The sequence below is a fragment of the Mustelus asterias genome, chromosome 25, assembly GCF_964213995.1.
Source record: "Mustelus asterias chromosome 25, sMusAst1.hap1.1, whole genome shotgun sequence".
NCBI lineage: Eukaryota > Metazoa > Chordata > Chondrichthyes > Carcharhiniformes > Triakidae > Mustelus > Mustelus asterias.
The window spans coordinates 46,756,570-46,773,612 of record NC_135825.1 but is presented as its reverse complement, the minus strand read 5'-3'; the positions used below and the strand labels follow the sequence as shown (position 1 = coordinate 46,773,612).

At 42.0% G+C, this 17,043-nt stretch overlaps 1 protein-coding gene across 2 annotated transcripts in view; it reads right to left on the bottom strand.

Annotated features, from left to right (window-relative positions):
* LOC144511945 (AT-rich interactive domain-containing protein 2-like) overlaps nucleotides 1-17,043 on the bottom strand; it is a 197,530-nt gene that overhangs the window by 80,869 nt on the left and 99,618 nt on the right. For both annotated transcript variants that reach the window (XM_078242433.1, XM_078242434.1), the window contains exons 4-6: nucleotides 10,385-10,518; nucleotides 8,816-9,034; nucleotides 1,658-1,725 (exon numbers count right to left, since the gene is read on the bottom strand). In XM_078242433.1, coding sequence (XP_078098559.1) covers nucleotides 1,658-1,725; nucleotides 8,816-9,034; nucleotides 10,385-10,518 — 421 coding nt within the window. The remainder of the gene's footprint in view (nucleotides 1-1,657; nucleotides 1,726-8,815; nucleotides 9,035-10,384; nucleotides 10,519-17,043) is intronic.

Genomic DNA, 17,043 nt, shown 5'->3' with positions numbered 1-17,043 from the left:
ATGGTTTTGTTAAAGGATGGTCATGTCTAGCCAACCTGATCGAATTTTTTGAAGTGGTGACCAGGTGTGGAGATGAGGGTAATGCATTTGGTGTATTCTTCTTGGACTTCAGCAAGGCTTTTGATAAGGTCCCACATGGGAGACTGATAATGAAGCTAAGAACCCATGGGATCCTAGGAAATTTGGCAAATTGGATCCAGAATTGGCTGAGTGGCAGGAAGCAGAGGGGTGTTTTCTGGATTGGAAGATTGTGTCCAGTGGGGTTCTGCAGGGATTAGTGTTGGGGTCCTTGCTGTTTGATTTAGACTTGAATGTAGGAAGGTTGATCAGTAAGTTCGCAGATGATAGGAAAATTTATAGTGAGGAGGCTAGCCTTAGATTACAGGAGGACTTGGACAGGCTGGTCAGAAGGGCTGATCAGTGGCAAATGGGATTCAATCCGGATAAGCGAGGTGATGTGCTTTGGCAGGACAAACAAGACAAGGAATACGTGATGAAAGGCAGGACCCTCGGAAGCACCAGAGATTAGAGATACCTTGGTGTGCAGGTAGCAGGACAGGTGGATAAAATGGTTAAGGAGGCACATGGTACTTTATTTATTAGCCGAAGCATAGAGTTTAAGATCAGGGAGGTTATGCTGGAAATATATAAAATGTTGGTTAGACCACAGCCAGAGTATCGTGTGTAGGTTTGGAATCCACATCATAGGAGGGATGTGATAGCATTGAAAGGATGCAAAGGAGATTTATCAGGATGTTGCCTGGGCTGGAGTGCTTTAGTTATGAAGAGAGATTGGATAGATTGAAGTTGTTTTCCTTGGAGCAGAGGAGACTGGGGGGGACATGATTGAGATGTATAAAATTAGTGGAGGGATCAATGGCTAGGGAGCATAGATTTAAGGTAAGGGGCAGGAGGTTTAAAGGAATATGAAGAAAAGCTTTTTCACCCAAAGGGTGGTGGAAGTCTGGAACTCATTGCTTGCAAGGGTGGTGGAGACAGAGACCCTCAGAACATCTATGTATTTAGATATGCAGTTGCAATGTCAAGGCATACAAGGCTATGGACCAAGTGATGGAAAATGAGATCAGCATAGTTACGTGGATTGTCTTTGATCGATGCAGATGCAATGGACTGAATTTTCTATGCTGTATACCTCTATCACTCTAATGTCCAATGACCCATTTAAAGAAGTGTATGCATCAACATGTCAACTATATCAGGTCTGGTTACGATTTTCCTTACAGTTTATTAACATGGCAACATTAATTTGTCATGGCCCACATGAAGAATGATCATATGAATACAGTATTTATGGAATTATTCTTCCACAAAAATTGGCATCTATAGGACAGGAGGGATATTTTTCTCCCAATGATTTTAGGTTCAAAGTCAAAATATAGAGTTTTTACTATCACTTAAAGAGCAGGTTTGTTTGCACATATGGTCTACATAATGCATAGTTAGCGACATTTACTGCTCCAAGGTCTCCTTTAGCAATTAATAATTGGCTAACTAAACAGTATAAAAAACAATTTTAAAATAAATCTATTTTTGTACTACAGTGTAATTGACATATAGCCCAGTACATATTCTGGATGGCTGAACTTTAAGTAGCTAAAACGCAGGTGTGCTCCGATCTGCTGGATTGCATAGTCACCTTTATGAAGTCCCTTCCAGATTTAACTTTCCATTCTGTTTCATATACATTCAAGTAGGTCCCTGGACCTAAAACAAAGAAAGAACACATTACTCAAACTGAACAGCATAAACATGAGACAAATTTCAAATTTGGCATATTCAGCAGTGTGAAAAATCAAACCTGCTATAGCAACTTACTCATTCGCCATATATCCTCTGTAAATATTATAGCCCGAAAATCCTACCTATAAAACATTTTGTTCCAAAAAGCACTACACAGTGGAAACAAGGGTAAAAGATCACATGAAAAAAAAAAGGAAGGAAGTTGGGTCAAGAGCAAGCGGCAGCAGGGAGGGGGGAAGAGAGAGAGGAGAGCAGGGGGAGAGGGTAGTGCAGGGGGGGCGAAGAGGGTCGTGGGGAGAGCAGGGGGAAGATGTGGAGGCGGGTGTGTGCAGTAAATGGGGAGGAGAGAGACAGAGAATTAGAGAGGCACAAGAAGAGGAGGGGTAGAGAGTCCAGACAGATCAGGCAAAAGCAAAACAAAGAGCAAGGGAATTCCTGATTCAACTGCATTTATTTCAATGCAAGAGGCCTGACGGGCAAGGCAGATTAACTCAGGGCATGGATGGGTACGTGGGACTGGGATATTATAGCAATGACTGAAACATGGCTAAGGGAGGGACAGGACTGGCAGCTCAATGTTCCAGGGTACAGATGCTATAGGAAAGATAGAACAGGAGGTAAGAGAGGAGGGGGAGTTGCACTTTTGATTAGGAAAAACATCACGACCGTACTGAGAGGGGATATATCCAAAGCTTCGGCCACTGAGTCTATATGGGTAGAACTGAGAAATAAGAAGGGGGAAGTCACTTTGATAGGGTTGTACTATAGGCCCCCAAATAGTCGGCGGGAAATTGAGGAGCAAATATGTAAGGAGATTACAGATAGCTCCAAGAAAAATAGGGTGGTAATAGTCGGAGATTTTAACTTTCCCAACATTGATTGGGACAGCCATAGTATTAGAGGGTTGGATGGAGAGAAATTTGATGTGTATTCAGGAGGAATTTCTCATTTAGTCTGTGGAGGGGGGGCAAAACTTGACCTCCTCTTAGGAAATAAGGAAGGGCAGGTGACAGAAGTGTTAGTGAGGGATCACTTTGGGACCAGTGACCATAATTCTATTAGTTTTAAGATAGCTATGGAGAATGATATGTCTGGCCCAAAAGTTAAAATTGGAAATTGGGGCAGGGCCACTTTCTATGGTATCAGGCAGGAACTTTCAAAAGGGAGAGTCTGTGGGAAGGCAAAGGGACGTCTGGTAAATGGCAGGCTTTCAAAAGTGTGTTAACCAGGGTTCAGGGTAAGCACATTTCTCTTAGAGTGAAGGGCAAGGCTGGCAGAAGTAGAGAATCCTGGATGACTCGGGATATTGAGGCCCTGGTCAAGAAGAAGAAAGAAGCACATGACATGCAAGGGCCGCTGGGTTCAAGTGAATCCCTTGAAGAGTATAGGGGGTGTAGGAGTAGAGTTGAGAGAGAAATCAGGAGGGCAAAAAGGGGACATGAGATTGTTTTGGCAGATAAGGCAAAGAAGAATCCAAAGAGCTTCTACAAATATATAAAGGGCAAAAGAGTGACAAGGGAGAGAGTAAGGCCTCTTAAGGATCAACAAGGTCATCTATGTGCGGATCCACAAGGGATGGGTGAGATCCTAAATGAATATTTCTCATCCGTATTCACTGTTGAGAAAAGCATGGATGTTAGGGAACTTGGAGGAATAAATAGTGATGTCTTGAGGAGTGTACATATTACAGAGAAAGAGGTGCTGGAAGTGCATTAAGGTAAATAAATCCCCGGGACCTGATGAAGTGTATCCCAGGACATTGTGGGAGGCTAGGGAGGAAATTGTAGGTCCCCTAGCCGAAATATTTGAATCATTGATAGTCATAGGTGAGGTGCCTGAAGATTGGAGAGTGGCAAAAGTTGTGCCTTTTTTTTTTTAAAAAGGGCTGCAGGGAAAAGCCTGGGTACTATAGCCAGTGAGCCTCACATCTGTGGTGGGTAAGTTGTTGGAAGGTATTTTGAGAGACAGGATTTACAGGCATTTAGAGGCAAGGACTGATTAGGGACAGTCAGCATGGCTTTGTGAGTGGAAAATCATGTCTCACAAATTTGATTGAGTTTTTTGAAGAGATAACCAAGAAGGTAGATGAGGGCAGTGCAGTTGACTTTAGCAAGGCCTTTGACAAGGTACTGCATGGTAGGTTGTTGCATAAGGTTAAATCTCACGGGATTCAGAGTGAGGTATCTAAATGGATACAAAATTGGCTTCTTGACAGAAGCCAGAGGGTGGTTGTAGAGGGTTGTTTTTCAAACTGGAGGCCTGTGACCAGCGGTGTGCCTCAGCGATCAGTGCTGGATCCATTGTTACTTGTCATTTATATTAATGATTTGGATGAGAATATAGGAGGCATGGTTAGTAACTTTGCAGATGGTACCAATATTGGTGGCATAGTGGACAGTGAAGACAGTTATTTCCAATTGCAACAGGATCTTGATCAATTGGGTCAGTGGGCTGATGAATGGCAGATGGAGTTTAATTTAGATAAATGTGAGGTGATGCATTTTGGTAGATTGAACCAGGGCAGGACTTACTCAGTTAATGGTAGGGCATTGGGGAGAGTTACAGAACAAAGAGATCTAGGGGTACAGGTTCCTAGCTCCTTGAAAGTGGAATCACAGGTGGACAGAGTGGTGAAGAACGCATTCAGCATGCTTGGTTTCATTGGTCAGAACATTGAATACATGAGTTGGGACGTCTTGTTGAAGTTGTACAGGACATTGGTAAGGCCACACTTGGAATACTGTGTACAGTTCTGGTCACCCTATTATGGAAAGGATATTATTAAACTAGAAAGAGTGCAGATTTACTATAATGCTACCAGGACTTGATGATTTGAGTTATAAGGAGAGGCTGGATAGATTGGGACTTTTTTCTCTGGAGCGTAGAAGGTTGAGGGGTGATCTTATCGAGGTCTATAAAATAATGAGGGGCACAGATCAGCTTGATAGTCAATCTTTTCCCAAAGGTAGGGGAGTCTAAAACTAGAGGACTAGGTTTAAGGTGAGAGATACAAAAGTGTCCAGAGGGGCAATTTTTTCACACAGAGGGTGGTGAGTGTCTGGAACAAACGGCCAGAGGTAGTAGCAGAGGTGGGTACAATTTTGTCTTTTAAAAAGCATTTAGACAGTTACATGGGTAAGATGGGTAGAGAGGGATATGGGCCAAATGCAGGCAATTGGGATTAGCTTGGAGTTTACAAAAAAGGGCAGCATTGATAAGTTGGGCCAAAGGGCCTGTTTCCATGCCATAAACCTCTGTGACTCTATGACAGAAGAGAAAAGGAGCCAGGATGAGAATCGTGAGGAGAACTGAATGGTGAGGGGAAGAGAAAGAATGCAGGGAAGTGGAGGAAGAATGAGAAAGAAGGGGGCAAAGGTGGGGTGGGAGGGAGAACAGGGAGTCAAGGGCAGGAATGGAAGAGGAGGAGGAAAATGATAGAGGGAGAAAGAGTTTGGGAGTCTTGCTAGTCAGAGAATCAGCTGAAATGCCCACATGATCTAATAGTTGCCGACAGAGGGGCTGCATGTGGCACAGTGGTTAGCACTGCTGCCTCACAGTTCCAGGGACCTGGGTTCGATTCCCAGCTTGGATCACTGTCTGTGTGGAGTTTGCACGTTCTCTCCTCCCACAGTCCAAAGATGCGCAGGTTAAGTGCATTGGCCATGCTAAATTGCCCCTTAGTGTCCCGAGATGCGTAGGTTAGAGGAATGAGCGGGGTAAATATGGTGTTACAGGGATAGGGCCCAGGTGGGATTGTTATCGGTGGAGACTCGATGGGCCAATAGCCCCCTTCTGCACTGTGGGGATTCTACAGTTTCCAAGTCCATGTGAAAGATGAATATTTGGCAAAACACAAGGGGAATAAACTTTATCAAGGTTGTCTGGAGGAAAAACAAATCAAATCTAAACAGTCAGGTAAAGATGTGTTGGTGGAACAGCAAGTTTGCTGCTTCAAACATGAGAAATTTTTAAAATGTTAATCTGCAAGCAAAACAACTTTGTCATTTCTTCATATCCATTTTAAAATTACCAAATTACTATGGGTGTTAAACAATGTAGAGATTTGGTGGGTAAATGGAGTCAGGGTGCAATTCAACTGTGATCTAATTGAATAGTGGGGCAGGCTCATATTAAATAAAACATACTGCACAGAAAACAGATGTATGAATTTATCTTGCTTTTCTTTTAGCATCCTACCCATCTTTAGTTTTCATTTTGCCTTGTGTGTTATTTCTTACATTGCAACTCCAAATGTTTATCAGCCAGCGTACTGGGTGTGCTGGTACAAGGAACACGTTCACATGCTGGTGCTGGTGTAATCAGGAAGACAAATGACATGTTGGTCTTTATTGCAAGGATTGGAGTACAAGGATAAATAAGTCCTGTTACAGTTGTACAGGTCTATGGGGGACTACATCTGGTGTACTGTATACAGTTTTGGCCTTAACATTTAAAAAAAGATATACTTGCATTGGAGGCAGTACAGTGAAGGTTCACTAAATTGGTCACTGGGATGAGGGATTTGTCCTATGATGAGGCGTTGATTAAATTGAGTTTATATCCGCTGGAATTTAGAAGAATGAGGGGCAATCTACAAAATATTGAAGGGGCTTGATTGGGTGGACATTGAGCGATTGTTCCATTGGTTGGGGAATCTAAAACATGGGGGCAATCATTTACGACTGAGATGAGAAGAAATTTCTTCACTCAAAGGGTTATGAATCTTTGGAATTCTTGGCCCCAGGGGGTTGTAGATGCTCCACTGTTGAACGTGTTTAAGAGTGGGATAGGCAGAATTTTGGTCTCTCTCTCTCTCAGGGAATTAAAGGATATGGACAGAAAAATGGAGTTGAAGCCCTGGATCAGCCATGATCGTATTGAATGGTGGAGTAGACTCGATGGACCCTATGGTCTACTCTTGCTTCTACTTCTTATGCTCTTCGACCATGTCCAAATTCTCTCTGGAAGAAAAAGACTATATAGTATTCGCCACAGCCTCATGATGCTCCAAAGTGCTTTACAGCCAGTGAAGTATTTTTCTGACGTGAACTCACTGTTGTTTGTAGGAAATGCAGCAGCCAATTTGTGCACAGCATAGAATCTGTTTTTGTGATGTAGACTGAAGGATAAATATTGATAAGACACTGGAGATAAACTCCCACAGCTCTTGTGCGAAATAGAGCTATGCAATTCTTTATGTCGATTCTAAGAAAGCAGATGGCTCTTTGCTCCAGTTCACCCACAAATATTGTTGTACAAAAAGTTTATATTTCTTTTTTTTTTTGGTTACTTTACCTTTACGCCATATGACATCTCTTGAACTCTGTTCTTTCAGGTTACTTATTTGTTCTTTTATCTCATCCTTTATTGTCATTTCCTGATTCTGCAGCTTTCTGCAATTTTGAGTAATTCTCTCCTCCATGTTATTGTTTCAATGTACTATTTACAGCTTTCATTATCCATTCCACTTGGGTCTTGGCTCCAGCCCAATTCAAGTGCAGCCTGTCCCAATGGCACAGCTCCCACCCCAGTGCCAGTATCCCACACCACCTTCAAATATGTGTTGACTTTTCTAATCTTTTTGTCTCTATGCCAATTTGGGTTATAATCCTTACACTATTATCTGCATGCTTCTGTTTTTCAATGCAGTTTCTAACTCCTTATATTCCCTTAGCTGGGCTTCTTTGTCAATCTTAATTATGTTGATTCAGACATGGAGCACAACTGGATTCTCCCACTCCCTTTCCACATTCTTTTCCAGCTGTTTCAAGATATCTCTTACCCTGGCAACACAGACCACACACCAATTAGGACTCGATCCGGAGAATGCTGTAATTCCTTTGATTATAGAATTCCCTATAACAGCAACCTTCCTACCCTGCACCTCCTCCCCTTAGGCAGCCTTCTGCTCCACGATGCCTCGGCTGTCCTTCTCACAGTCATTCTCCATATCTTTGCAGGTATCAAACATTACTCCCTCTAAGCTGCATGGTTGCAGGATCCCACACAGGCGATGCAGACATGTCCGCTTTCAGTTACAATGCATGGGTGGCCATGCAAAACAATCTAAAGGACTTGTAATGAATTGACTACACACAACAAAAAATAATTAGCTGGTATGTTAGTGTCCAGTGCTTTGAACTTGTTGGACAGGAGCAGTCTCTGCTGGACTTCTTTCACATTCCCTCTACTCAGCTGACTGACAGTCACATTCTCCCCTTTCTGTGGCTTTGTTTTCCTCTGGTATGTTACTGTATTCTGGAGTAAATTATCCAGTAGTTTCTTCTCTTATCTAATGTGTCAGAGCGTCTATGTCAGACACCATTTTAATAACTGAATTGGAACACCTCGTGTAAGAGCCATTTCTTTCGATGTAGCAGTCTGGGTTAATTGTCCACACGTTGTCTCTCTCACTATAATTTCAACACATTGCCTACACTGTCATGTGTTCATTAATTAATTTGTTATTCATCTGTATTTTACTTCTTGAACTAATTAGTTGTTTGAGATCTACTAAATATGTGGATTTAACTTGATGTTAAATAAATTAATTAGGTTACTGTGATTAATTATTTAGCTATTAATCAGTTACTAGCATCTATAAATGCAGTTAGAATTTATTAGTTCAACTTGCTACCCTTTGAGTTGCATTTACACCAACATCAAACCCCAACTAATTCAAGCTTAACACTAACCAATAAAGAAACTGAACGCGCAAAGGGCTATCTAGATACTTTACATACTTAATTTGCTCAGTTTCAGCCACTCTGCTCTGTCTGTAGATTATTACCCCATTGTTTTTATTTCCTCCATGTGATTATTTAATTCCTGTTGGCTTTTGGCTTAATTACTTAGCACACCCTTACTTTACATACTGCACCAAATTGCCATTCTCACTGATTTTCTGTTGCCACTCTCTTTAACAAGCCATCCTATTTATCAAATTCTCTGTGCAAACAGCTTTGAAAGACTTGCTTTTGTTTCTATGCCTACTTCTGAAATTTTCATCTCATAATTCATATTCTTAATTATGGGCTTAAAAAAAGTTGCTTACTGTCGTCAAAAATCCCAGCATGTGCAAGCAGCAGTGTAACCACCTTCGGGTCTTTTTCCATTTGTAGTAATCGTTTGTTCCCGTGTGACATAAGAGTACAAACGTTGATTGCAAAGTCCACTTCATTTGGAAGTCCCGAAAGTAAAGACAGCACCACTTTATTATAGTCGCTGATTGTGGTAAATTCTGTAAAAAGCCCATAACCTCGACGTACACTTTCTGAAAGAAGAAAAACATTTAGTTTCTTTTGTCCTTAAATAATAATGAACTCAGGCTTGACAAATGAAAACTAAAATCATACAGTAAACAAGAGGATAGCAACAAACTTCAGGAGGACACAGGTTGGTAAAATGGGGACAGACATGGAAGACGCAATTTAATTACGAAGTGCAGTGAGGCATTTTGGGAGGAAGATTGAATAGATGTAATAGAAATTTAATCCTGAAGGTATTTCAAGAACAGAAAAACTTGGGGTCCATCATACACAATTTTTCGAAGGTGGACAAAAAAGGCAAGAAGAGTATTAAGTAAAATGCAGGATCCCAGAGGGATAGACTATGTAGCCTTTGTAAATTGTTGGTTAGGCACCAACTGGGCTATTGTGTTCACTGTGGACACTACACTTTAGGAAGGATGGGGGAGGGGGTGGAGGGGGCTTTAATAGAGGCTGAATGGCCACCTTCTCTGCTATATTATTCTATCACTGTGAAAGGCCCTGCCGATAATGCTTTAGAAAGCTTCTTTTAAAGAGCTCTTGAATCACCAGTCTCCATAGCATTAGTCTTGCTTAGTCACCAGCTAAGATAAATTGATGGTCCAGAAGATAATTTTTTTTATTAAACAGAATCTCCCCATCTGTCACTGCTCTTCTGGAGGCCATGATGTGGAGATGCCGGCGTTGGACTGGGGTAAACACAGTAAGAAGTTTAACAACACCAGGTTAAAGTCCAACAGGTTTATTTGGTAGCAAAAGCCACAAAAGCTTTCGAGGCTCTGAGCCCCTTCTTCAGGTGAGTGGGAATTCTGTTCACAAACAGAACTTATAAAGACACAGATGTCCCGAGGCATGGTACATGTACCATGCCTCGGGACATCTGTGTCTTTATAAGTTCTGTTTGTGAACAGAATTCCCACTCACCTGAAGAAGGGGCTCAGAGCCTCGAAAGCTTTTGTGGCTTTTGCTACCAAATAAACCTGTTGGACTTTAACCTGGTGTTGTTAAACTTCTTTCTGGAGGCGAGCAGACAGCTGTTCCAGTAGTATGTTTTGTTAGTGACACCATTACATATGCCCACAAATATTCTCTGTAGTAATGTTGTGATGCAATTACATTGCACGGTGTACACTGGCCAAAGCACAGACATGCTACCCTATGGTGAGCTGGATCTGGGAAGTGGCACCCACAACTAAACATTGGAGTTTGCTATGTCTCCCAAAAATCAAGAGTTTTTTTTACAAAAGCACTGGTGATACCTTACATAATTCCTGCTGAGATTCAACATTAATCCACCAAGATAAACTATGTAAATAATTACTACACCTTTAAAGCTTCCACTTGTTGGCACTTACCTGGAATAATGTGCTGATGCCGATTATAAAATAAATGAACCCCAGAGACTACACCCTGCGGTCGAGAATTGGTTGGTGTAAGTACTTCGTCATCTTCACCAAAATGGTGCAGCTTTTCATAACTCTCCAGGTACCTGCACAAAGCATACGATACTGAACTAAACATGTCCTTTCTTTAGGGTTAATGTTGTAGTCAAAAAATTCAATCAGGAAAGCATTTATTATAATTGAGGTTCTACACTATTTTAAAGCTCAAGTATTCAATTATCAATCGCTAAATTATATGTTAAGGGACAATAACATGCATGTTAAATGAGACTTCTTAAATCTGAGAAAAAAATATTAAAGCTTGCGGATATCAAATTAAACGCATAGTAATCTGTGAAGAATGTAGGAACTTGCAGAAATGCATAAAAGAGCGGAAAGGGAGTGGGGAGTTGTGTGCCAAGATGCACTTCAATGCAGATAGTATGAAGTAGCACATTTAGGGAAATAGTGAATGGGATTTTTAGGGGCATTGAACACAAAACTAGGGAACCTATTTCAATTTGTTTAGTTGAGGATTGGTAAGCTACCTTAAGTTTATACTTATTAATTTAAGAAAGGCTTCAACACTCATCTTCCCCCACCCCTACAAAACTAGAAGAAAAAAAATCTAAAATTAGGGTTCAAAATAGTGAAACAGGTTTGAGAACACAAATAGTGTAATATTGCTTTAGCTATCGGAAACAGAGCATCAACTGAGGGAACTTGGACATTCTCACCCCACACACGGTTATTAGACATGGAAATTTTTTTTAACCACAAGTCATTAATGAAGCAAATGCTATATAATTTAAAAGGGAATTGGTTAAATAAATATAAAGGAGGAATATACAAAAATACAGAGCAAGTCCATGGAGGCAATGGTAATATGGGGAGACAGTGGTGGTGATGGTAATGTTATTGGACTGGAAGTTCAGAGGCCCTGGCTAATGCTCTTGGGACAAAGAATCCATGGCAGCTAGTGAAACTTAAATTTAATTAACTAATAAACCTGGAATGAAAGCTAGTCTCAGTAATGGTGACCATGAAATTATCAATTGATATTAAAAACCCATCTGGTTCATTATTGCCTATATGTTGACTCCAAACCCATGGTAATGTGGTTGACTCTAACTGCCCTCTGAAAAATCCTAGCAAGGTACTAAGTCGTACCAAACCGCTCAAAAAAATTTAAGGATGGACAATAAACACAGGTCTTATTAGTGAGGCCCACGCCCCATGATGTCATAAATGGTCTAGGCATGATGGGAAAATGGTTAATGACTCGTCCTGTATTTTCTATATCAAAACACATGCAGTGATGGGCTGAATGAACTCCTTTCGAGATATGCCGATTAACAAAAACTGACTGTTCAAAGTAAGCATGGGATATGTACAATTTTATTAGGTACTGTACTGGACTTAAACAGACCATGACAGCCTATAGTGAAATCTGGCATTAATCCTTCCCCTTTAGACTGCTGGTAGTCACTTTGAAGACTGATGGGATATGATTTATGTAGGCTGCCAAATGACTCAAGCAGGAGTAAAACTATACCCTATGGATCTATTGTATTATTTATTAAAAGTGAACTTTGATAAATAAGGTAAGGTTTAACAGTTCACTAATTATTTTCTAATTTATTTTCAATGCAGCTGAGAGTATCATGAGTAATTAGATGTGTCGCAACTAGAATTGATTTATATTGAACATTTTTTGATTAGGAACTTTCATAGCAAAGGTGGTAATTAGGGTGGGTTGTCATCTGCAAAAAAAAAACAAAATATTGACTGGAAATTATTTTATACCTGGTACAAAACTTAAAATATAACTCATTGAGAGAACTGACAGTCGGCACTTCTGGCTATGCTCACAAAAAAGTTTTGTTCCTCACTTCAGTGATGATCTCTACACTTCTTACAGAGGTGTAAGTCTTCTCTATGCAATTCACTGATCATTAATATACACAAAGCACGAGGACAGGCTTCCAAGAGGCTCTTTCAAGAATCCCCTTGATGAGCCAAGTGGCCTTGGAGGCACAATTCCTAACGCGAGAGGGGAAATTTCCTTTCCACCTTTCCTTTTATTTAAACTGATCAACTGGATGCACATCACTGCACCATACCCTTATGGACGAAGCAAAGACCAGGTCTATTTTACAGATGGAAGATGTGCAGAAAGGCAAGACAGATAGAAGCAGATATCTAGGTTCCAACAATGACTTAGTATATTAAAAAAATGTAAATATTTCAAAATATTTTACACCTAGAGTGTCTTATGCTTTCCTCATTATTACAAATTTTAATTCTTTTTTTGAATAAGACATTATACCGGGGCCTCGGTTACAGCATACTGTAGAATAAGAATAAAACTGGACAGAGCACCTGCCACTGGATTCCAAAGCCAATCTATACTGCAAAGTCTTTCTAACTGATATTTGGGAACGTATACCGAAAATGAGAAAGCTATTCAGACTAGTCAGACATGGTCACTCTCGGAATCACATCTTTCATCTAACACCTCCCATTGTCATCCTTGGGTATGTGCTTTCCCACTAGCACGGCAGACTTACCAGAAATGAAACCAAAAGAATAGGGCAGGGAGTCCTCAATATCAACTCTAAACCCCAAGATCTCTCAACCATTGAGGACAGCCAGGGCAAATAAGGTAATCTGGGTGGGATATGTCAATGTCTATCACCAAAAGTGGGTCAGTAGCACCATTAGTGACTGAGCTGGCCAAGTCCTGAAGAACACAGCTAACAGTGGGCCTGCAGCAGCGGGCGAAAACAACATAAGGGGAAAACCTACTTGACCTCATCCTCACCAATTCCTCAGAGATGCATCTGTTCATGACAGTATTGATAGAAGGGAGTACCATGCAGTTTATGTGGAGATAATTGCACTGTTTTCACATCGAGGGTGTCCTCCATCATGATTTGCTGCACTTACCTACTTGGACTCGACTCCTCTGGTCTCATGTGGGACAATGGGCACAAAGACTCCATTACTAGCCAGGGTCCATCGCAATCACTTTCTCTCCAGCCCCAGTGGTGTTCCTCTCTTAAAGCTCTTCTTTGATCGACTTCATCATCATCTTTATCTGGTGGTGTCCATTCTACTGTCACTTTGTAGAGCACGTGTCTGGGGAGCTAAATACTTGCAACCAGCCTCCCTGTTACATTGCCCCGCAGGCACCCATGACCAGTCCTCTGTAGTACTTCTTTGGTGATTCTACCTCCCCACGTGATGCCCAGGATCTCACTCAGGCAGCACTAGTGAAAGATGTTCGACTACGCGACACATTTGTTGTTTGTTACCATGTTCCATTGATAGATTGCAAATGGCATCACCATGGACATGTAGGGTTGCAGCTTCACGGTCTGTTAATTGTATTGGCTGCCCAGGCTTTGTAAAACCACTGGAAGCCCAATGCTGTTTTGTCAATTCTTGTGTAGGTATCGATCTCTGCATCAGTGTCTTTGGAAATGTCGCTTCCTAGGTAGGCAAAGTGGTCAATGTCCTTGGTATTCTGCTGTCTGATAGTGATGGGAGTTCAGAACCTTGTTGCTTTGCAATTGTAATTGTCTGGGCCTCCTCACAGTTTATGCATAGACTAACCTTGTCACTGTTGCTCTCAAGACTGGTAGTCTTGGAGCATGAGAAATTCTTCAGGCAGCAAGGAAATATAGTCTGCAAAATCCAGGTCCATCAATTGCTGGTGTTGCCGTGGGATGCCAAAGTCTACAATCATCAATCGCCTTCCTCACATTGAAATAAATAACTAACAGGAAAGGAGCGTGGATAACTAAATGAAGTGAAACTCAAAAGAAAGTCTGATCTTTGACACACCCAACCTTCAATGCCAAAACCATCACCAGAATTGGCACTTGGAATATCTGAACACTCTTCCAACATAGGAAGATTCTCAGGTTCTGTGAGAAATGAGGATTTACTGACTTGACATCTTGTGCATCAGTGAGATATGGTGGATAGGCCAAAGACAAATCAATGGTCAATCCTGTACCACCACACCCACGGAGTCGGTCTCATACTCAACATATGCTCAGCAGAAGCACTAGTTGGGTGGAAGCCAGTATCCATTGCATCATCTCCGCCAGATTCCACACAACGCATGCCAAAGTCACTGTCATGCACATTTATGTACCAGAGGCAGACACAGAGGAGGAGGAAGATAAATTCTACCATCAGGATGAAGGGCACATTGGGCAAGGCACCCAGCTATGATATCAAGCTACGGTGAACTCAATGCTGCGCTTGATGGCCATAAGACATAGGAGCAGAATTAGGCCACTCGGCCCATCCAGTCTGCTCCGCCATTCAATCATGGCTGATATTTTTCTCATCCCCATTCTCCTGCCTTTTCCCCACAACTCCTGATCCCCTTATAAATCAAGAACCTATCTATCTCTGTCTTAAAGGCACTCAATGACCTGGCCTCCACAGCATTCTGCAGCAAAGAGTTCCATAGATTCACCACTCTCTGGCTGAAGAAATTCCTCCTCATCTCTGTTTTAAAGGATTGTCCCTTCAGCCGGAGGTTGTGCCCTCTGGTTCTAGTTTTTCCGACTAGTGGAAACATCCTCTCCATGTCCATTCTATCCAGGCCTTGCAGTATCCTGCAAATTTCAATAAGATCTCCCCTCATCCTTTTAAACTCCAACGAGTACAGACCCAGAGTCCTCAACCGTTCCTCATACGACTTCCACCCAACTAGCTCTTCATTCCAGGGATCATTCTTGTGAACCTCCTCTGGATCTTTTCCAAGGCCAGCAAATCTTTCCTTAGATATGGGGCCCAAAATTGCTCACAATACTCCAAGTGGGGTTTGACTAGAGCCTTATACAGCCTCAGGAGTACATCCCTGCTCTTGTATTCTAGTCCTCTCGACATGAATGCTAACATTGCATTGCCTTCCTAACCACCGACTGAACCTGCACGTTAACCTTAACAGAATCTTGAACAATGACTCCCAAGTCCCTTTGTGTTTCTGATTTCCTAAGCATTTTCCCATTTAGAAAATAGTCTATGCCTCCATTCCTCCTAAAGTGCATAACCTCACACTTTTCCACATTGTATTCCATCTGCCATGACTTTGCCCACACTCCTAACCTGTCCAAGTCCTTCTGCAGCCCTCTTGCTTCCTCAATACTACCTGTCCCTCTACATATCTTTGTATCATCTGCAAACTTAGCAACAGTGCCTTCAGTTCCTTCCTCCAAATTGTTAATGTATATGGTGAAAAGTTGTGGTCCTAGCACCGACCCTTAGCACCAGCTGCCATCCTGAGAAAGACCCCTTTATCCCTACTCTCTGCCTTCTGCCAGTCATGATGTGGAGATGCCGGCATTGGACTGGGGTAAACACTGGGGTGTTCTGCCAGTCAACCAATCCTCTATCCATGCCAGGATCTTACCCTTAACACCATGGGCTCTTAACTTATTTAACAGTCTCCTATGCGGCACCTTGTCAAAGGCCTTCTGGAAATCTAAATAAATCACGTCCACTGGTTCTCCTTTATCTAACTTCCTTGTTACCTCCTCAAAAGAACTCCAAGAGATGTGTCAGACATGACCTCCCCTTGACAAAGCCGTGTTGACTTAGTCCTACTTTATCATGCACTTCCAAGTACTCTGTGATCTCATCTTTAATAATGGACTCTAAAATCTTGCCAATGGCCGAAGTCAGGCTAACCGGCCTATAATTTCCTGTCTGCTGCCTCCCTCCCTTCTTAAACAGCGGTGTTACATTAGCTACTTTCCAGTCCTCTGGTACCCTCCCTGTCTCCAGTGATTCCTGAAAGATCACCACCAATGCCTCCACAATTTCCTCAGCTATCTCTTTTAGAACCCTGGGGTGTAGTCCATCTGGTCCAGGTGATTTATCCACCTTCAGACCTTTCAGTTTCCCCAGAACCTTCTCCTTGGGTGATGGCCACTACACTCACCTGTGCCCCCCGACTTTCCTGGAGCTCTGGCATCCCACTGATGTCTTCCACCGTGAAGACTGATGCCAAGTAACTATTCAGTTCCTCTGCCATTGCTTTGTTACCTATTATTACTTCTCCAGCCTCATTTTCCAGTGGTCCAATGGCTATTTTTGCCTCTCTCTTACCTTTTATATATTGAAAAAAAAACTCTTCCCATCTTCTTTTATATTACTAGCTAGCTTCCACTCATATTTCACCTTCTCCCCCTTATTGCTTTTTTAGTTGTCCTCTGCTCACTTTTAAAGGCTTCCCACCAATCCATGCCACTTTGTATGCTTTTTCTTTTATGCTGTCCTTGACTTCTCTCGTCAGCCATGGATGCCTCATCCTCCCCTTAACATGTTTCCTCCTCCTTGGGATGAATTCTTGTTGTGCCTCCAGAATAACTCTCAAAAACTCCTGCCATTGCTGTTCCACTGTCTTCCCTGCTGGCTCCCTTTCAAATCAACTCTGGCCAGCTACTCCCTCATGTCTTTGTAGTTCCTTTATTCATGGCAGCCAGTGAGGATTGAAAAGTATCACCAAGCCCCATATGTCAGCAAGTATGTTCAATGGAAACAAGTGAGCACCTGCTGGCCTTGTGGAACAACAATGGGCTCAGCATTGGGAATACCTTCAAACACAA